Source organism: Aythya fuligula, chromosome 4 (assembly GCF_009819795.1).
Source record: "Aythya fuligula isolate bAytFul2 chromosome 4, bAytFul2.pri, whole genome shotgun sequence".
Classification (NCBI taxonomy): Eukaryota; Metazoa; Chordata; class Aves; order Anseriformes; family Anatidae; genus Aythya; species Aythya fuligula.
In genome coordinates, this window is record NC_045562.1 from 11,460,287 (window position 1) to 11,483,167 (window position 22,881).

General features: G+C 39.3%; 1 protein-coding gene across 2 annotated transcripts in view; it reads left to right on the plus strand.

Moving 5' to 3' along the window:
• Positions 1-8,355, plus strand: part of SNCA (synuclein alpha) — a 70,778-nt gene extending 62,423 nt beyond the window's left edge. For both annotated transcript variants that reach the window (XM_032187381.1, XM_032187382.1), the window contains exons 5-6: positions 5,318-5,407; positions 7,729-8,355. In XM_032187381.1, the coding sequence (XP_032043272.1) occupies positions 5,318-5,407; positions 7,729-7,761 (123 nt within the window). In that variant the 3' untranslated portion in view covers positions 7,762-8,355. The remainder of the gene's footprint in view (positions 1-5,317; positions 5,408-7,728) is intronic.
• Positions 8,356-22,881: the final 14,526 nt, after the last annotated feature.

The window sequence follows — 22,881 nt, forward strand, 5'->3', positions numbered from 1 at the left end:
TATTCCTGAGCAGCCTGCTGTAAGTAACCCTGCTGTGAGCAGAGCAGAGGGCTGGACTAGATGATCTCCAGAGATGCCTTCCTGCCTTGGTGATTAGTAGAACTGACTTCCAAGGTGATCTCTTGCCGGTATAAATAGTTGAAGACCTAACACTTAAATACTCCGCTTTACTTATCTCAGAATATGGAACCACTCCAGAAGGAATTACTTTGCAGTAATCATGAGAATATTTATGATTGTAAGACATTTTTAGCATTCATATTGGAAAGAAAAAATGTGTTACTAGCCAGAGAGATAGTAAATTACACTGCATAGAACTACTGCTAGGTTACAATTACACTGCTTCCTTTTAAAGTTGCTTTTGTCTTTGCCTTGAGGTGAAATAATTTATTTCTGATTTAAATAACTCAGCATTCAAAGATATTTCAGTGAGAAAATCAAATGCACACTCCAGTACCCAGTAGGGGACCATTTTGGTACCCAGTGCTGACCAAAGTGTAGTAGCACAAGCAGATAGCTTGGTCTGTTTTCAATGAGTAGAGCATCTTAAACAGTCTCTTCCCTTCTATGAAGAGTGTTATAACGTGAAAAAAAAATGAGTAAAGGGAAGGAATGGGTTGCTATTTTTCACTGAAAACAATGAAATAAGAGAAACCCATTAGTTTTCTTTTTCCTGGTAAAAAGGTTAAGCCTGAAGTTTTGTCAAATACTTCTATAATTTAAACAGGGCTGGTTAGGTTGCCTGATGGTGTGCAGGTCTTGGGCTGTCCAAGTCTGATAATCACAAAGCTTTGTCAAGGTAGGAATTCCTTAATTCCGTAATTTAGGTTAGGGTCTGAGACAAGACTAGAGAATGCAAAAGTACTAGTCTAACCCAGAGCAATCTGGTTTTAAACCAAGATACAGGCAGGCACTTTTTCTTCAGGGAAGCCTCAGGAGACAAGCATCTCTCTTCACTTCACCTTTTAACACCTTGATTATTGCATGATTTGCAACTTTCCATTTTTAAGTGTTTTGCCTGCCAAAGAGTTCAAATTCCCCATTTCAGAACTGACGTAATCTCTCAGAAATTTAATGTTTAGCTTTTCAGATCTTCTAATAAAAACTGTCCCTCTGGAATTACCCTTCTATATGGTTTTAAAAAAATAATAAATAAAAGAGGTGGCAGCTTGAAGGGAAAAATATCTTTCATAATATGAAAAAAAATGTTCTCTAAGGTGCTTTTCCTCTTCTGTAACTAAGTTAGGATATGGAATTATTGATCATGAGAAAGTAAAATTGCATTTCTTTGTTTTAATGGAAGTAAGTAATGATATAATGTGTACCTTAAATGGGTCTCTGTTACTAGGGGTGGTTGTTTACCTTCATGATATTCTAACCTTAGAGGAATTGTACATTAGAAGCAGAGAGAACAACCATTAAAACTGTGATATCGTGATCTGTGCTATACTTTACTTGTAACAAATGTGACATTGAGTAACAGCATTCTCATGTGATCTGCAGTGACATCAAGATGAAGGGTAGTGTTTGGGTTACTGTTTACAACTAGACAAAGGTGACAAGCCACTCCAAAACAGAGTTCCCATGGTGGTTTGGTACGGTCTGTGAGTTGCTTCATTTCAAAGAAATACTGATGTTGTGATCACTGTATTTTACTAGTGCTGTTGGTTCTTTTATTTGAGGCCTTAAAGAACTTGCCATTAGTACTTGCTAAAGGAAGTTGGGAAGATGATAAATTCTGCCTTTTTGAGGCATTGTGTCTCTGTAACCCTGATCGGCAGCTCAGAGGTTCCTAACAACAACAACAAAAAACATAGCATATGAGCTATGAAGCTCTTTTCTGAAATTCTGCTGGCAAATCTTTTGTTTCATCATTACTAATGGTCCTGGTGGTTTTACTTGCCGCCTGTTTTCCTGCTGCAGATAACATTAAGCTTCACTCTTTCTTTCTCGTGCAACCTCCAGGCTGATTTTTGAGCACCGTTTTTTTACTTGATGTACCAATTGTTAGCCAAAGCTGTTCTTTAATGATAGGGAGAAGCAGAAATCAAATAGTATTTTGTAATAAAAGAGTGAGCACTAGACAGGAGCTGTAGGCCGTTAGAGCTGATACGTTAGATGAGGTGCACTGTAACAGCTTTAAAATTTGCATCACACACATGGTGTAGCTAATTCAGCCAGAGCTGATAGGGATTAATTCTACTTCTCAGAGAAGTAACCAGGCAAAAACACTTCTAAAAATGTGCTTAAAAGCTAGGATAATTAAATATTGCACATCAAATAATCTCAGGAGCTTAAGCATTTTGATAAGCCAGGGTAGGACTGTAAATGGGCCTGTTTTTTCTGATAGTTTCATGCCTGAGAAATTGCATGTCATGGTGAACATCCAAAAATATTAGTTCTCCTGGAAAACACAGGGCTAAATAAAGATATTAGCAGCTCTATTCATCAGTGTCCCTTCGATTGTGGAATTTGTCTATGTTAACTGTACCACAGAGCAGTGCAGAATTAGCAGGCATTGTGTGAAGGGAGCTCAGCAGATTACCAGGTGTTGACTCCACACAAACTATTCTGTTTACCTCTAAAGGAAGAAGGATATCTGGTCCCATTTAGGAGCAATGTATGTCTTCATGCTGGACCTTTTATATTACGCTGGTGACTTGTCCTATGTATAATCTTTTTCACTTAGGTATACTTGAGGAATTTACCAAAAGACTGTATACTTCTATCCCAAAAAACAGGCACAACCAATTGAAATTTTTCTGAGATAAGAAAATAAGACTCCAGCAGAGCTGCTGACTGATAATGTGTCACTATTATAACAGTAGTCTGTAGTAAGAGCAAGAGAGAAGAATTCACACTATAGAAATAAATTCTGCACATCATGGGCTTATATGATGAGGGTGAAAATAGTGTGTGCATGCAAGTGCGCGAGTGCCAAAGTGAATATACATGTATGACTGAACTAAGGAAGAAAGGGATTTGTATCTGGCAGATAAAGTCGCAGTCAGTGCATGGAAAGATACAGCAAGTGAGGAATGGAAAGTGACTGTGGTTACCTGGTTAGACCACAGAAAGAGCTGATATGTGGCAAACAGTGAACAGCAGAAGTGTGAGGCTAAGATGAAATAGTGAAAGGGAGTAACAGCAAAAGGAGGGAGCAGAACATCAGAATAAGCATGAAAGTCAGTGCTAAAAGCTATACAGGGGGACAAGGAAAAGAAGGGGGATGTGAAAGAGAGGTAATCATTAAAGTCACATCTGACATATGAACAATGTGCAGAATAAAATGTGTTCAGTGCTAAGTGTCTGAAATGGAAATGTGCAAGGCCTATCTCCTTTTCCTGTGTTTGCAGAATGTAAGTATTATATGGTTGTTATTACTACTGAACACTTATTATTAGGATGTACAAATTCTTGTACAAAGAAGCTAAGAGAAGATAATACAAGAAAACTTTAAAAAAAAAAAAAAAAAAGGATGAGGAAGTATTAAAAAGAGCAAAGAAGAGGGATTGATTGAATTCAGCTATGATTTTGGAGAAACTTTTTTCATGTGTTAAGCATTTTCAACTTCAGTATGAATTACTGGGTTTGTGTGAAATCTCAGTGTATTGTTGAGGATGTCCCATGTAACATTTTAGGAATATGTCCCCTTATTTCAAGTAATTTATAGAAATATCATAGAATCATAGAGTGGTTTGGGTTGGAAGGGACCATTTGGAAGATCATTAATTTTATATTCCTTTTCATGGTACTCATCTGCAGGGTTTTTTTTTTTAGTGAATTTCTTCCTAAGTTTCATAGTTTTTCTTTAGTACATTTCTGTCTAGACTGGCAAATGGAATAATTCAGCGTAGTCACAATACTGCCATTGAGCTAGTCTTCTGGTTTTCATATCAATTTTCTTACAGTTTAGTACTAACTCCAGCAGTCTATATGCTAGGCAAAACTCATGTTTCTTCTCCATGACCTTCTGCATTAACAGCTACTACAAGAATTGGCCCAATTGGCATGGTTTTTATTTGGTTTTATTTTGTTTTCTTTCAGAATATGTGTTTGGTTTAGATGATAAATAGTATATACAGTTCTAGGAAAACACACAGTTTTACTCAGCAATTTAGTCCTTATACCTGTGCAATCGCATTAATTCTGAGAGGTCCTTGTAAAAATTACCACAGAAAGTAGAAGCACTTCTATAATGGTCAATAACAGATGCCTAGAGAAGAGTGTAACAAGTCTTGCATCACGTAGTGCCTCATGTCATATACTAATACTGCATAGTGTTACGTGCTAATTGACGTAAGAAAGCATATAAAAATGTGACTCGTTAAGGAAAAAAAAGACTTTTCCCAATATGGTTAGGTTCTAAAACTGTAAGAAAAAAAAACAAAACAAAACACACAGCATGCAGAAGTCTGAATTACAATATTTCTCCCTCCTTTAGCCACTTTGAAATAATGGTAAAACTAGAAAATAAGCAATGATTTATGAGAGTGATTGATCTGTCTATAATATAACAAAATATCTAATAGAATTACTGTATCATTCTGTCTTGATACCACTCAATTCTTTTTGCCTGCTCTTACGATTACTTTTGCACACCTGTGACTTTATTCCCCCAACTAGATAATAATAATTATTATTACATAATATTAGATAATAGATTATTCGATTATATAGTAGTAATTAGATAATAGATAATAATTCACTCAACAGATGTAAATGGGATAATCAACTTGAACAAGTTATGTGGGACTGTATTTACCCTTAAGGAGCAAAAGCTTGTTTTGTTTTGCCTTATGACTTGTCCAACACATTTGCAATGGGTTTAACTTGGTGGTGGTATCATTCTTTAGTTTAGACTGACTTCTTGGCTTGTCCATGGCAAGAGAGAAGTGGGATAGCAGCACTTCAGCTCTACAATAAGATAATGGTAGTCATTCACATGGACACCCACATGGAAACTGGAGGAGATCTCTCTGGAGTTGATGTTCTCTAGTACTTCACAACCCCTGGCAACATCCTTGAGACACAGTAACTGCACTGACTCAGTTAAATGGAAACAGGATGGTACTTAAGCAGGCAAAATTTACAGCAGAGCTACAAAACAGAGGTCCAGACTCAAGGAGAGGGGTCACTTAGGATCCAAAATCCATTATGGGCTTTTATTGTCGTGCATATTTCTCAAGGTTTTGTCTATACTTTGTAAAATCCCTTTACAGTCAGTAGTTACTGCCTGGGGAGGAAGGACATGCTTTGGAATAAATGATGAAGCAAGCAGTTTGTCTGACACTTTTCTTCTCTATTTTAAATGTAGAATGAAGAAGGTTTCCTGCAGGAAGGAATGGTGAACAATACAGATGTTCCTGTGGATCCTGAGAATGAGGCTTATGAAATGCCTCCAGAGGTAAATCTGTTGTGGTATTTGCTGTGCATGCACACAGGAGAAAAGCAAGGGTGGGGAGCCACATGCCTGAGTGGTGTTACTGTGGCACACAATGGTGTGTGCTCCAGCACAACAAAGACATTGATGTGCTGGAGTGTGTTCAAAGAATCATAGAATCATAGAATATCCTGAGTTGGAAGGGACCCTTAAGGATCATCAAGTCCAACTCTTGACACCGCACAGGTCTACCCAAAAGTTCAGACCATGTGCCTAAGTTCACAGTCCAATCTCTTCTTAAATTCAGACAGGCTCGGTGCAGTGACCACTTCCCTGGGGAGCCTGTTCCAGTGTGCAACCACCCTCTCTGTGAAGAACCCCCTCCTGACGTCCAGCCTAAATTTCCCCTGCCTCAGCTTAACCCCGTTCCCGCGGGTCCTGTCACTAGTGTTAATGGAGAAAAGGTCTCCTGCCTCTTGACAACCCCTTACGAGGAAGTTGTAGACTGTGATGAGGTCCCCCCTCAGCCTCCTCTTCTCCAGGCTGAACAGGCCCAGTGACCTCAGCCGTTCCTCGTACGTCTTCCCCTCCAGGCCTTTCACCATCTTCGTAGCCCTCCTCTGGACACTCTCCAACAGTTTCATGTCCTTTTTATACTGTGGTGCCCAGAACTGCACACAGTACTCGAGGTGAGGCCGCACCAGCGCAGAGTAGAGCGGGACAATCACCTCCCTTGACCTACTAGCGATGCCGTGCTTGATGCACCCCAGGATACGATTGGCCCTCCTGGCTGCCAGGGCACACTGCTGGCTCATATTCAACTTGCTGTCTACCACGACCCCCAGATCCCTCTCTTCTAGGCTGCTCTCCAGCGTCTCATCGCCCAGTCTGTACATGCAGCCAGGGTTTCCCCGTCCCAGGTGCAGGACCCGGGGAAAGAAGGGCAATCAAGTTGGTAAAGGGTCTAGAGGAAAAGTCTTATGAAGAGCAGCTGAGGGAGCTGGTGTTGTTTAGCTTGGAGAAGAGAAGGCTCGGGGAGACATTATACAATTACCTTAAAGAAGGTTGTAGTGAGGTAGGGGTTGTTTTTTTCTCCCAAGCACCAAATGATAAGATGAGCGGAAATGGCCTCAAGTTGTGCCAGGGGAGGTTTAGGTTGGATATTAGGAAAAATGTCTTTACTGAAAGGGTTGTGAAGCATTGGAATGGGCTGTCCAGGGAAGCAGCTGAGTCACCATCCCTGGCGGTCAACAAGAAACATGTAGATTTTGAATTTAGCAGCATGGTTTAGTGGTGGACTTGTCAGTACTAGGTTAAAGGTTGGGCTAGATTGTCTTAGAGGTCTTTTCCAATCTAAATGATTCTATGATTAGTCTGAAAATCAGAAATATAAAACATCTAGGCCATGATGCAGTAAAACTTGCTTGATCTTTAACACCATGAATATAACTGAAAATATGGATGCTTCTCAAGTACCTGGAGTTAAACACATGTTTAAATGATTTACTAGCTCTTATCAGTATGTGCAGCACCTGGTTTGTTGTTCAGCCCGAAGGTTCTTCTCCTCCCATCTGTGGCAAGTGAATTGCTGTGAGTGGCCTCATGGGCTCTAGGCAGTATCAGTGGGGACTAGAAGAGATCCATCTGTAATTCTGACCGTGCCGGGTCAAGTCCTGTATCAGTACAGATAACATGCCTGAAATATGTATGTTAACAGTTCAGCCACAGATAAGGTTCACCTGCCTCTGGTGTTTAAGTAAACCGTTTAAGGCATGAAGTGTTTCACAATGGCCCTTTGTAAGACAGCCTACAGTCCTGATTCTTCAGCGACAGGTTCATGTAAGTCACTGTAAGCAGACATAAGAGCCCAGTTGCAAGTATTCAGATATTCATGGTCTTTATTGTTGAAGCACACATCCAAGTGTTTTGCTGGATCCCAGATAAAGTGTAGCAGCTTGCTTCCACTCAGATGAACAGGATTTAAAAAAAAAAAAATGCCGAAGAGTTATATATGTAGACTTCACACACACAAAGCCAATGTTCCCCTTCTTCCCTAGATCATTATGCCTGCTGAGAATTACTCACAAGTTCATTGCTGTGAGTCTTTCTGGTAATTGAATTGTATGTTAACCACTGTGAAAGCCTATTCTGTAAACACCACGGTTTGTAAGACAGAGTATCTGGAAGATGTAACAAAATAATAATAAAAGGCAATATCCTTATCACATGAAAATCCATATTTTTTCACTGTATCTAGTATGACTAGGACAAGCAGTAAAAGTTAGGTTATATGTTAGGTTGTATTTACCTGAAATAGTAGCACTGATGTCTGCTCTTCTCATTAGGAAGAGTATCAAGACTATGAACCCGAAGCATGAGAGACCTTTCCTTCCTTTGTATCTCCTGAAACCTACTAACAAAGACGTCACATGCTGTACAAGTGCTGAGTTCCAATGTGCCCAGTCGTAAAATTTTTTTACAGTTTTTACAGTGTATTTTGAAGTCTTCCATCAGCAATGATTGGAGTATCTGTGACTGCATCCACCTTGTTTCAGCATTTCCCTCCTGCTGAAATGAAAGCTGGTTGGCAAGGTCATTGTTGTGCTGTGGATATTGTGGCTTCAAGTTTAAAAATTAAAAAGAAAATACTAAATAAAAACACCTAAGTGTCTACTGCTTATTTTTAACTCTGTACATGTTTTGTTGATAGGCTGTCAGTAATTTGATATTGTTTATGATACAGTTTTTATTTGTTTCCAATGACTATTCTTTCTGTGCAGAGATGACTTATTGTGAGAGCTTTATATATATGTGTATGTATTATATATAGAAAAAAGTAACTGAGCATGAACTATGCACCTATAAATATTAGTTGTTGAAATTTTATTGTTTTGTGATGTGTTTTGTTAACTTGTGTCTGTAAATAATAGTGTTCAACTGAAGCAAATAAAATATAACCCATTAAAAATGAACTTACAAGTTAGTGATGGTTTGTAACACCTTATTTTCTCTGCAATAGCACATGGTGAAAAATTCAGGCTGCATTGCTTCCTGTGAAAGAACTGGAGGAACAAAACAAGCAAGCAGATATCTGGTTTGTACCAAAATCAGGATGAAGGATGAGGGTATCAGGGCTGGTTCCTCAGCTGGAGTAAATTGTTTGACAAAAGAGATTTATTTGTAGGGCTAATGAACTTTCCACTGTAAGGAGAACCTAAGAGTGAATGGAGCCATTAATAATGGGTTACAGAAGGCTATCAGGGTATTGTGAGGCTCTTTAAAGAATTACCTTTTCAAGGTTGTTAACACACTGGGCTACAAGAGTACAGAAGAGTGATGGATTAGTTGCAATCAAGTTGTCTTGTATAAAGTCTCATTTAGTAAAAGTACAGTTTAGCGTCTGTTTTTATAGGTGGTAATTTTAGTTATTATGTTGCCTGGATACTTTTCCATACATTAAAAAGATATAAACATGAGATGTTTTTACTTCTCTCATGTTTTACTGTCTGATAGCTATTCTGAATCAAATGTTGCCTCTAACTCTGAACAGTACATTTTTTTTTTCATTTAACATTCTGTAGCCCTAAGTAGGATTTTAAACTACCCTTAAAGTCTTTCCAGTGTTCTGGGGCATTCCCAGTGTGGAACAGATTATGTGCAGGTATGTGCTCGTCTCATTTGTATACTGTGGGAGCTGACAGTGTTGTGTCGTACTTTCAGCCAAAATCACATGAACATGATGTTTTCATGGTGCTTTGAGAACTGGTATTTCAATTTCCAATGTCACCTTCAAGTCCCAACCCTATATTTCTAGAGAAATTCATTTATTTCAGAAGAATTGCTACCAAACTCTTTTTCAAAAGCAATTAAAAATCCCCTTGATCATTCAAACAACTTGTGGATATTTTCATCAATAGTTAAATTGCTTAATGAAGCTTAAAGCCCTGTGTTCTTTTGCAGAATTCTTTTATGGTAATCTGCAACAAACCATTGTCAATTTTCAGTCTCCTTCACAGATGATGTGTCAAGAGAATCTCTTGACCCGGACATACTGTTAAATTCTTAATGCCTCAGTGGTAAATCTATTGATTGCTTCCATGTAAAATTAGTATCAGGGCAGCATATAATGTAAGATCACACTTTTATAATTGTTAATGTTGTTTAAAGATCTTTCTTTTCTAACAGAAGGAATTGGGAGAAAAGCACAGTGTTGTAGTGTGATTTTTTTACCTAGTGTGCTAGCAGAGACTCAGCCACCAAAAGCAATAACAGAGAATTGCTTTCCTAATGACCAGCCAAATGTGTGATACTGCAGGAAACACTGGAAATAGCAGCCTAAGTGTAGTACAAATCTCTGTTGTTCATCTTCTCTTCCACAGGTCTCAACTGCTGTATTGTTTCTCTATTAGGAACTCAAATTAAATTGTTTTGTTACTCAGACGTTGCAAATAAGTTGCACACTTCTTAAATAAGCTGCGGGAGTATTATGTCATAAAAAGCAGCACTGAGAATAAATTGGCTCCTGAGACAGACCCATTGTCTGAGCATATAGGGGTTAATTATTTTCTTTTGTAGGTTAACATCAGTAAGTCATTCAGACTTTTCAGGTCATTCATTTAAAATGTATCATAAGTGATCGGTGTGGTTCTCGTGCCTCTTGCAAACATGCCCTCAGATGGCCCTGAAGGTCCATGGGACCCCTGGTTTCTATGGCAGCACAGTGTGATGCACAGCTCTGGTAACAAGCTGCATTTTAATTAGATTCCTTAAAGGCTGTCCAGCCACCCTTTCCAGGTACAATAAATGCCATTTTGTCTTACTTCCTGCAGTGAAATGAATGCTGAAATGTGGATTGCAAATGTCAGAATTGTGCTGGATGCTGAAGTTGAGCTGAATAGCTTTTGCTGTATTCACATTTTTAAAAGTGTTCTGGGTATTAAAAAGTGCTTCTATCATGTTGCGATAATCTTTGCTTAAGCAATGTCTGCCAGAGAGGAATATACCTCAGAGCTCTCTTTTCTGCAAGAGCCTAGATTTCAACTCAACTGGAAGCAATCTTCTGTCCTCAAATTATGAGTTAATAATGAGTCTCACCATGTCCCAGTCCTCCAGGGAAAAAAACACGTGTTGCTTTTTTTCTATTTTGACAGCCTTAATTGGTCTTATAATGGCTTCTAATTAGACACATTGTAATATTGTTTTTATTACTGTAAATCATAGTGTTAATACTTGTGTTACATGCCCTTGATTTAATGACTTTCAAGCTATTGTATTTGTCTGAGACATAAGGCAAGAAATACCCTCTTGCCCCTAACGAGACTTTCCTTTATTCCCTTAACATAGTTGTAGGTGATTTAAGGTAAGTTACGTCTTGAACTTGAGGAGAAGTTACACGCCTGCATCACTTCAGTAAGTACCTACTCAGCTCATCCTAGCTTTCCTATCTTGTGCACTCTGGTCTCTGTGTTCTCATTTAGAAGCATGTGACATGGACAGAGGATCAATCAGCTTGGACATGCAGGGCTGTGCATTTAGTGGCTGAAATTCATCCAAGAGCAAAACAGTAGGCAGGCAGAGAATGGCTACCTACACATAAAATCTTGATATACCACATAGGACTACTTAATTACCTCTAAGATTTTATGCAAAGTTGCTTGGAAGATCCCTACTGTCTTCACATGGCTGTTTTAGGACACCCATAGCTACAATATACGTTTGCTCGTCGCACAAAAACGAGGTTTGGCAGTGCATACTGATGTGATGAATTTCCCATTCTTCTTCCTATGCTCAGAAGGCAGAAAACTCCTGAAATCTTTACTTCTAGGGTTTCCCAGAACACTGATGGCACAGCATCTTATTTTTGTCAGATAGATGGTGCACAGTGGAGTTGATAATCCAGAACTCTGATCCCCAACTCACTGAAAACAAAGGGAGTTTTTCCATTGATTGTCATGGGTGTGAATGATTCCTGGTACCTCTCTTAAGTCTGCAGAGCAATTAGAAATAGCAGAGATCAGATGATCATAAGTCCCTTGTCAGACTATGTAAAATTGGCAAAAGTAGCAGAAAAACAAAGATCACCATAAAATCCCACAGCCAAGCCCTCACAAGGCTTTCTCAGATGTGATCTTACACATTGGCAGAATTCTGTAAATGCTGCATGGTAAAGCATACCTCAAATGTTGGGTTTGTATGGAGTAGTTGTCCTTAGGTATTGCAACCACGAAGGTTGTACATCCTTCAGCTAATTGATACTTAATGACCTATTAATGCAAACTAAATCTTTGTCTTCTGCTCTGGAATTGCTTAGAAGGTAAGTGGGAAAGGATAGATGGTTGCTTGATGCTGGATTTGGGTTTGATTTCAGTCCACACAAGGCTTCCAGTAGCATTGGCTGAGTTATCTTATTCTTTTTAGCCCCCAGCTCAAGGCTTTGAATATTACTGGAAAAGACACTAATAATAGTCTTCACAGGATATCATTCTGCTTGGATGACCACGAGTCTGAACCAATAGCATCAGTTTGCACAAAAGCAGACTTGCTCAAGAGTGAAGGTAACCAAAAGCAAATGAGATCTTAGCCTTTAGCGCCTCTATGCTGCATTTTTAATGGAAAATATTATCTGTTTAAAAGTAAAAATAAACAATTTTTCTCAAGCCTGCCTGACATTTAATGTGTAACTCAGAAGGTTCATCTGATCTAAAAAAGGCTGGCAGATGGAGAAACAGCAGGTGGAACCTCAGATGAGACAGCCGAGAGGTAACAAACAGGGTAGAAAATTAGGTCAGATGAGATTTCTTCCATGTTAGAAGAAATGCTTTGAAAATGCTTCCTCCAATGGAGGCCTAAAAGTAGGTTTTCAGCATTTTCTGTTAATATTTGCATCTCTGAATAGGTCAGAGTCATCAGAGTCTATCAGCATCTGACACCTAACTGGCATGTTTCTGTGGAAAAAGGGAATGTGAGATTTACATCTGGGCTTGAGGAGACCTGTCTTTAAAAAAAAAAATAAAAATTAAAAAAAAAAAATCTACCTTACCAAGAAGATAGGACACTGTTGAGTGAAAGAGAACAAATCTGTTAGCAGGGAAAACATAAAGGACAATAATTTACAAATAATATGACCAAAAAGATAGGAAATCTTATCTCAGGCCACTAAGTGTCACTAAGTGACAATTTTCATTGACAAGAAAAGGTGATGGCAGCTCCCAAGAAACACTTAAAATAAAATTCACTATTCATAAAAGCTTCTACCATTTATTCAGCCTCCTCACTCCAAAATCTACTTCCATTCCTGGCCCAGATTTGCAGCAAAACAGTGATATGTTTCATTTGAATAACTGGATGTTCTTAGGTGTGAAATAAATGAAAATTCAAAGCCTTCATCTGATGGAGACCCGCTATTCAGAAAATGTTTGAAGGAAGGAAAGGAATCTCTGGAAGACATATTTTCTCTATTTTTTTTTTTTTTTTCAATTTTCATGTATTTTAATATGTGTCTGTGGAACATGATTTTACACATGCTCACAAGGACACCACCATCTTAGACCACATCGTGTATGTCCTTTTTTTTCTCATTTGCCCATGTTGCTTTGGAAACTTTTCAAAGTATCTTGTCTTAGAAAAGTGTTCTATGAGTTTGTCTTACAAATATATATACAAATACACACACACACATATATATTAATGTATATTCTATGTGTGCATCCATGTACACAGGTAACTGTACACAGTATGTATGGGCGTTACCATTACATATTGTAAAGTGCTACAATTCTAATAATGATCTTCCTTGGGAGGTGGAGATAGCAGCAGGGCAGAAGGATTATGACAAAATTTAAGGAATGCATTTTTAAGTCATTTATTATAAATACTAGGTAAAATATTTGAAAGCTTCAGAATCCTAGCCTCACAGTGAACAGGCCAAGTCTGCATTAACAGAGTTTTGCTGGTGAAGCCGCATAGCCGTGCAAACCTAGTTTTGGTTTCTTTGCTGCAGAACAAGGTTACCAACATTGTTTGTTCCATACACCCACTACAGTGAAATGTGCCATATTTATTTAAAAAAAAAAAAAAGAAAAGAAAAAAAGAAAAAGAAAGCATAGCTGCCCCTATACTTCTGGACTAGGTGTTCTTGATAGTACATCTACATCAGAAGAGAATCACTTTTATTCTTCCCCTCTTGTGTACAGTGCTCTTTCAGAGCCTGAAGCTCTTGTCATGGTGCCAGTTCCACTTGACTGAGTGTGATAATAAAAGCACCCTACCCAGAAACCCTGGCACTGCTTAATTACACAAGGGATTTCTTGGCAAACCTTTATTAATGTGGAGTTGGCCTTCTGAAGTGCTTCTAGGAGCAGTGTGTTTTTTCTGAACCACTGGCTGCCAGTAGGATGATGGCTCCTCTGTGACCATGAGCAAGCTCTTCATGTCAACCATTCTCTGGTGAGCCCATGCTCAAACTAGCATGCTAAATGCAGGGTCATCTGTTTCTGTCTCACGAAGAGATAATCATGCTGCTTGAATAAAGGGAATCATCCTAAAATTGAATAAATGATTGTTAGCAGCTCAGCTCTGATGCGGAGTAGCTTGTTTGTGTGTCAGCTTATGGCCCAATTCACATGAAATCCTCCCAGAATTTCCACTTGTGATGCTTGTGGCACCTATGAAATGACCAGCTTGATTGCAAGGCAGCTCTATGCAGACATTAGCTGGCTAATGCGAGTCGTCTAGAGGAAATGAAATCAAAAGTGCATGTTCCCTCAGGAGCATGGGTAGTTCTGAAAGAAACCTGGGTTAATAAAACACTGAAGGGAATTGGCTGGGGGCTGGAGTGAGGAGAATGGGCTGTGAGAAGATTGCACTTTGGGGAGAAACGACATTTAATGTGTTGATAAATCACCCATCTATTATCTCTCTTTAATTACTTTGTCTTGTCTTCCTTGCTACAAGATTGCTGGAGAAAAGGTCATTGCCTGTTCCATAACTGTTCACCGCCTAGTGCAACAGGACCCTAGACATTTCTGAATCAAAGATGAAGCGTGAGGATAATACTGTTGAACTGGAGGTTCATGAGCTGTTGCCTCTGGAGACCCTTTTGAGAACTGCTGGAGAATGGTGTGGGTGGCATTGGATCAGAGTTCAGCTCTCGGGCCCTACAAGGTACCCCAGCTTGTCATAATCTGTTGCCAGACTTCTCAACAGCCTTCTAATTACAGAAAACACCATCAATGCCATGGAAAATAAAGTTTTGGTTTACTCAATAGCAAAGAATTTTGGCGTTGTCCAAAGCGATTGACCTGTGTTTGCCCAGCTCCCATTGCTGAGTATCTAAAGGCAGTTCTTCCTCCACCTGGCCAACAGGGATGTCATTTTCAGAGAATGGTTTAGGCTGGAGGGGATCTCTGAACGTCATCTGTCCAAACCAACTGCTCAAACAGCGTAGAACTATGCCCACATGAATTGAAGCATCTAGGTAGTGAGGAATACTGCTTTGCCATCAGTCCCTGAAGTGTATCTAATATAGGGCAATGTCTTCTCCTCTTCCGTCTGTGATGGGCATGAAGGGCTGCCACTAGAAAAAATAAATGGGCAACTGCATATCCTACAACACTGTAGCATGGCAAGGACATCCTTTGGTATTGTAAGATATAAAAGCAGATCTTAATTCAAATTCTGCTAGTTGCTTATTGTGTCATTGTATGAAAGTCACCCCAGCTGCATTTACAACCCTAACTGTAAAACAGAAATAGCTCTGCTTCTGAAATGCTCGCAGATCTGGGAGGTGTTATTATTGCCAGATCTAAAGCTAATCTAATGTCCTTGACTAATATGAAAAGACAAACAACTGGAAATTAATTTCTAGCTAGGTACCACAGTTTGATGTTGTTGGGTTTTGTTTTTTTCCTCTGCCTTGGAATGGCCTGTCACACATTTTTAGGCCTTTTACCAGAGCCAAATTGCTATCTTGACTTGGGAAGTACATATCACAATATCAAGAAAACAAGTGAACTGCAAGTACCAAAAAATGAGATAGCAGGCTCTCCTGTGTCATGCAGATACTACTGCTAAAGTGCCCAAAAATCCTAAAAGAAACCATTTCTTCCTACTCCACCAAGAGCATCCTGGCTTCAGATTTCTTACTCTCTCAGGTAGAAATGAGGTCTAACTTTTCCCAAAGGAGTTTGCTACAGTTTTTGTGTATGTGCAAGGCTTTATCTATTGCTTGAGAAAAGATTCCTAAGCACAGAGAGACTTACCACTTTTCCGTTGGCACTTACACAGTGATGACATTTCACTGACATTTTTAATAACATTATTTTTAAGGAAAATTATATTTGTGACTGTCACGTAGAGTTTATTGGCTAACTCACTGGTGCCATTTCACTGTTTTCTGATTAGACTGTAAATTCTCTGGGCAGGCCTGCAGCTTATTTTAGATCTTACTTTTGTAGCAGTTATGTATCCATGAAATCCCAGGTGCTTTGGGTATTATTATTTATTGTCTCTGTTAGGAGAGCATCCATGGGCCCTAGACATGATTGGGCCAGGGGCTCTAAAATATCAGATTGAAGAAACAGAGCTGACAGAGTATAAATGGATTTGCAAAGCTGAAGGGGAGATAAAATTTTGGTGACTTTTTAGAACATCTGGTACATCCCCAGTGTCATGCAAACAAACAACAATATTGCAGGGAAAGACTTCAAAATATTTAAGTTTCAAATGCCATCAGTAACCCCATTTGCCTGAAATTACTGATGTTTGAGGGTGAGGGAGATGTTTTTTTCAGAATCTATTAGAAAAAAAATACATTGCAGACTGACCCATTGGGGATTGAGTACTGGCCCTCCACAAAGTATTCTTGTAGCCCTGCATTATCTCTATTTGTGGCACTCACATTCATCTATATTGTGTTTTCTGATGAAAGAACAGGTAAACTGGAGAGTATTTTTTTGTGACTGAGCAGCAAGTAACAGGACAAGCCAGCACTTGGTGTACTCCTCTTTTTGTTAGGATGTCACAGCAAGGTCTGGGCTGAGAGCTACCATTCCTGAGCTTTGTGAACACACCTTGACTCTTGAATGCTGGAATAAGAATGCTCTACAGGGTATCTGTGCTTCACTGCTCAAGCAGTGCTGCTGGAAAACATATGCTCACCCTGCACTGCAGAGAGCAAACTGGGATGCAACTCAAAGGCCTCCCAGTGGTGTGGATGCATTGACTGAGAACCAGTAATCTCTCCACCTGTTACCCCAGCGCTTGGTGCTTGAGCTGTATGACTGCTAACGATCAGCTGTGTTTGATTATAAACAACCTACATAATCAGATTGACTTTAAAGACTGTCCTATTACTTCTGATAGTTAATTAAAGGTTTGTTATGCTCTCTACAGGTGCTCAAGAATAGGGCAGAAAACTGTATGAATTCCAAGCTATCAGCATGAGTTATCTATGAGCAAATTACTAAAAACTAGTGTGGTTCCACTGGTCCTGAATAAACTACTTGCCAACCCTCTAAAATAAAAGAGCTGAGGAAACATTTCATTTTACAATACAGTTTAAGTTTATTAAGCTGGAAGGTTTCAGAACAGAAATAAAATTCACACATATTTCCGAAGATGTTAGCAATTTAGGTGTGGGGTTTTTTTTCTGCTCAGTGAGATATTGGCAAAGTCACTCAGTCCCATGAGGGATTTAAATTTGGGTGGAAATTTGTAAGGTTTTTCATATTCTAGCACCACATACTTTAAAAATACCTTGACAGAATTTCAACTGAAATACTGTAATATCTTAGGCCTGCCCTCAGCACTCTGCTCCTCAACTGATTCTGGCTCTGTATATTTATCATTGCTATTATTTTAGATAAAGGCCCCCCAACTTCTAAGACTAATTCTCTTATATCTTTAAGACCAGTATTATCTTTCAGCAGCATGTATGAAAACACCTTAAAAGTTACCTATTCCATACAGTTTTTGAATAGGTTCTTCTTAAGAACTTAAAATCATCTGACTCATAGCACCAACATGCCTATTTATCTTTTATTAAACATTAATTATCACTCAGGCCATCAGACAAGGAGCTGAGGAGCAGAGAATCTGATTAAATGTAAGATTATTTTTTTTTTGGAATGAATAGTTAATCAAATCATCAAGCACTGTTTACTTTTTTAGTGATATCTAGTGATAAAATGGTATATATTTAATTCCCGGTAGGTCAGGCTCTCGGTAAGGTAAGGCAATGCATCTGAATTTCCGTGCCTGTTCACCCCTGACTCATTGCTGCTTCATCTGCCCCACATTTCCTGTTGTTTTCGCTACATGTGCACACACAACAGCTGATGAAGCCTTGAAAAGCCTGATGAAGGGCGTTTCCAGGTCAAGGCCTTAGATCATTTGCTGGTGGACAAAGAAATAAAAATAACAGTGTTACAGACAAATACTATCATTTGTCAAATGTTCCTGTATGTTATTGTGCTGCAACCTAAAACATTTCACATGTACGTAAGTAACAGATTTTTGTGGATACTTTTAAAAACCTTATCTCATGATTTTTTGTCTCTGACACAAGCCAGTATGATGAAGATGACTAGTACAACTTTCTTGTTTTTCACTTTTTTTCTGGGAGGAGGTTACTCTCTTTGAAGCCTGCTCAGTACTTGTAGGAAAACAGTCACATTAAAGAGTCTGTGCTTGATTTTTTTTATATTGCCATTGATTAGAAGTCATGATCCTTTTGTCACATGTCATCTGCAACTCAGATGGAAAGGAACATCTACTAGAATGGAAGAAGACAGCTAGGTGCTGTTTAAGCAGCTCTAAAAATACTCACTTAACTCAGCATTAAGTGTGTCAAAAGTCTTTATTTCATATTAGTGGATTCATATTTCTTGCATCAGTTCTTGACTTTCAGCAGTCTCTTCCATGTCACACTCACATTGGGTACTTGACTCTCAAATGTCATGTTAGGTGTGAGGTGGTGGTGGGTGCTGATTTTAATTTTAAATCTGAGTTTTGAATTTCTACTTTCAAAGAGGGGAGAGGAAAAAAAAAAAAAAAAAAAAAAAAAAAGTGACAAATCCCTCAAGGGAAGTGAAAGAAAAATTCTGTTCTTCCTCCTCCGGTTTCACGGAAAAGTACCGTAGAAATGCCCAGCAAGACAAGTCTTCCAGTCTATCCTTTTCACAGAAGAAGGCCCCTCTATTTTTTTCATCCCTTTTCACACACTCCTGCTTTCTCTTCTTACCCACACTGAAGCACGACAATATCTTAGTTGTTTGGGGATATGACAGAATGCACTGATCCTTCACAGCATCCAACTGTGGCTTCTAAAAAATGGCTGGTCAGATGTGGCACCAACTGACCAAGGACTGGGACAAAGGAAGCGTGCACAGAAGATAGTAAAATAAATAAATAATAAAAGTGGCAAGAGAAATGTCTGTTGTGAAGAAAGAAAGAATGCAGATGGAGGGATGCTCCACTTTTTCTGTCCTTAGTTGCTGGTGATCATGCTCTGTGTGCTTGAAAATCTGCCCCTCCCAGTTCAGAAGGACATGGCCAGGGGCCACACATATGGCCACTATCATGACAGATAAAACAGGTGTCTATTTTATGGCAATACCACTAACAAAACCAAGCTGGGCTCAGCGTAAGATAGCACACTGCAATTATGTCATGCCATTCATTTCTAATCCTCCTGCTGCTTGTTTGTATTTATTTGTTTAATATTTCTTTATTCATACATTGCACCACCCTTCTCCATTCTTCTCTAAAATTATATTGCTAATGATTAACTGCATGTGGCATTCCCGCAGTGCTGTGATCAGCACTGGGTTATTTCATGCAGTGCTGTAGTGAAACAGCAAGTGAGAAAATTCAAGCCTAGAAAAGCAGTAATTTATTACAGTACAAATGAGTCATGCTGCTGACAGATTCTGACATGCAACCAATCTATTAGAGGTTTTCCTTTCTGCAAGTTTTGTCTCCCTCTCTGCTCCAGATGTGCTCTTCTTAAAGTCTGAACAGACCAATATTCACTCAGTCTGTTCTCATCTACAAAAGCTTTGGGAAAAAAAAAAAAAAAAAGATCCTAAACCTGAAAATTGGTAAATGTGTGAAGGCGTAGCAGAGGTTTTTTTCTGTCTTGTGATACTTTGATATTGTTAGCAGAAGACGAACGTTAACAGCAGGTATTTGGGGACTGTAAAATACAACCTGGAGGCTGATAACTATCCAGTCTGTGAAAAGATATTTATACTACCCAAGTTTTTCCATGTCGTGATCAGTTGCCTTGGACTTTTGGGTATTTTCTCAGTGCCAAAATATAAAAACTTAGATTAAGGCAGCGCTTTGAGGTGTCTTTATTCCCACTATGTATTAAAAATGGGTCAAGCATCCTTTACATCCCAGTGGCAAGCACTAATCCCAATGAGTAGGCTTGAGCAGGTTATTGAAACTTGCTGGGATATACTTTGGGAGTGATGCCTGTGTGATTTGGCACTTCACGAGTTAGAAACTCTGCTCATCTTCCTGCTCACAGAGTAGTTCTTTGATCTTGGGGAAGAGCTGGGCGAAGGGGCAAAAAACAGGAAGGCTCCTGTAGAAAGTGCAGTTTGGCGCTTCATCCTCCATAGATAAATGATAAGTATTTTACACAACCAGTCAGTCTTCTACTCAGACTTCAATTGTATTTTACATTGTGGACTGATAAGAGGTTGATGAATGAGAGTTAATTAGTAATCCTCAAATGCAAATATTTCTGAATCTCAGCAGGACTTGCTTTTAAAAAAAATACAACAGTACAAATAATGTTTGAATGTTGACAGTGACAAGGACTCCATAATGCTTTAATTGCTGACACTTCCTCAGCCTTGGATTGTTCCTTAAATGAAAGGAAAGATGCACAAAAAATGTTACATATTCAGCTCTGCATATAGATGCAAACAATGTTGAGAGACTTGATCAAGTCTATCCAAGAGAGGAAGAATGATTTATGTTTAAATTCAGTGTTCATCTGGTAGCTTTAATAACTTGTTGGGGGGGAGGTAAGCTTGCTGTCTAATTTGATGCCACCATAGAAACCCCTTATAAAGGCCAAGGTGAGGTACTGGAGGTGATCAGATTCAACTGTTGAATTGTCGGAGTGAACTGTTTTACATGTCCCTATTGGATTGCTGGAGCTGCTAACAGAAATGTTTACCTTGGTCTGAAATATGCATTTAGAGAACAGAAACAAACCTGGGAATTTTTTGTATGTGTTTCTATTTTTGAGTATGTACCTTTACCTGAGTTGCATTGTTAAATTCATAGAAATTGCTTCTTAAAAAGGTTTTGCCATTTAAAAAAAAAAAAAAAAAAAAAAAGGCTCCAGGGCTCTGGTCATAGGTCAGATCAGAGAAACCAAAGAAAGGGGCAAAGGTGAAGCCTGGCAAAGATCCTACAAAAGGTGGGCTTGGAGTGTTTCTCTTTGGTGACACAAATATTCAAAGAAACGAGCACAATAGAAGCCAAGGGCCAGCGTGACAGATGCTTTGAGAGCTCTTTGGGCAGAAAAGGGAGGACAGATGCTCGACCAAGGAAAATCAATGGCAGAAAGGAGGAAAGAGTTCAGACACATGCTTGGTGGGCTCCAAGAAGATAGGACAGTGGGGAAACAGCAGCAGGGGATGGCCTCAGCAGGAAATTGTACGCAACACGGGGACAGAGCTGAAATGTTTCATTGTAAAACCCCACCTTCCAAAAGTGCTATTAATTAAAGCCTATTAAAATTAAAAAGGCAGGTGTGAGACTTACTGCTTCTAGAGAGCTGTTGATGGACTGATTTATTTTATTTTTTTAAACTTCATCCAAAAGATCTGTCTTGTTGCCAGCTTCACCTTAACTGTCTTAAGAGGGAGTTATTTAAGGCAACACTCACTCTGGCAGACACAGCTGGTGGTTCGAAGATGCTTGCAGAAAGGGAAGCTGTTAGCTTAAACTGTTTTATCTGCAAAGACTTTGCTTCTCACCAGAGACCTTGTGGACAGCATTTAAATCTTAGGTGCACTGTTAAGAATAAGTGAATATAAAAGAAAAGCAAACAATCTTTAAATACACCCCAGCATGCACACCCATTCTGTGAAATTGCCCTTTCGTGCTCAGTCACCTCCCAGGAAGCCTCCTACTCTTTCAGCACTGGCAGATTTCTGTACACAGCTCAGTGGGTTTTTTTTAGATGAGCCTTGAAATGTGGCTGTCTGCAGTCCTGCTGCAGTGGTTATGCCCACAGCCCACGCTTTGGGCTGCATTTCTGTTTTTCTCTGCAAGGTGGCGGGGCACCAGGGTGAACCAGTCTGCATCTCTCTGACTGCAAGTTTCTGGAGATGGAGAGGCACAGGTTCATCATGGCCCACCGGGCCAGCACAGGACTTCATTCTGCCAGCACTTTGGCTATGGAGTGGTATTACTCCACTCAAACCTGAAAATTGTTCTTAACTGCTGCTAAAATAAAACATGTGAGACCTGGAGAATGGGAAATCTTCCTAAAGGACAAGAAGAAAGGTGTAACAAATGACAGTTATTTCCATTTTAACTCTCAAAATAAGCAGCTCGGTCTCTGCACTATATACAGTTATGACATTTGAGGAGAAATTTTGAAGCAGTAATAAGTACTGGAGCTGGGATGATAGAAGAGAAGAGATGAAGTGCAGTGTGAGCAGAAAATGGTTGCTTTGGACAGGCGATGCTTGCAGTTAAAAGCACCTGTAAGGAAGGATTAATAAAAGAGAAGTCAGCTGGTACAGCTAGTGTCTCAGTGCAGTAGATAGACAAGTCAAATATTCCCCTCTCTGGAGAGCTCAGCATGCCGTCCCAGACAGTGGCTGTGCAGCTCGGTGGGAAAGAAGCTGCTGGAGCAGCAGAGGTGATGATGACCCTGCCTTTGCCAGGAACTTTGTTGAGAGCTTGTGGGCTCAAGCCCTGTGTAGGGAGGTCTTCTGTGATGCTCAGGGGCCTGCCCACTAAAAGCAAGCAGGTTTCATTCATTTACTTGTGTACAGAAGTTGTTTCCCTCTAGTTGGCCAGACGCTTACACCTGATCTTGGTATTGTAAAAGGTACAGCTCATTCTGCAAAAGAATACAGGAAGAAACCAGCTCAGTAAAAACAGTTTCTGCAGAACGGCAATAATCCTTTTCCAGAGACCCATGATTTCCTTACACTTTTCAGTCTAATGAGGAAAAAACTACTGAAGTACCATACAGGGCCTTGTCACCATAATATTTGCCTAGTGAATGGAGATTGATGCTGCCAGAATGTTTCTAGCCTTGCAGTACCTTGGATTAAATCTCTTTGGTGGATAGAAGTGCAGATACTTGTCACTTATTTCTGTTCCTGAGAGAAATAAAAATTTCTTCCCTCATACATGCATGATAGTTCCTTTATTTTCCTGTAGGGAAGCTTTTACATTGGTATCATGATGGTAAAGAATTTTGGTTTTGTTTTTAATTATCTTTGTTTTCTCATTGC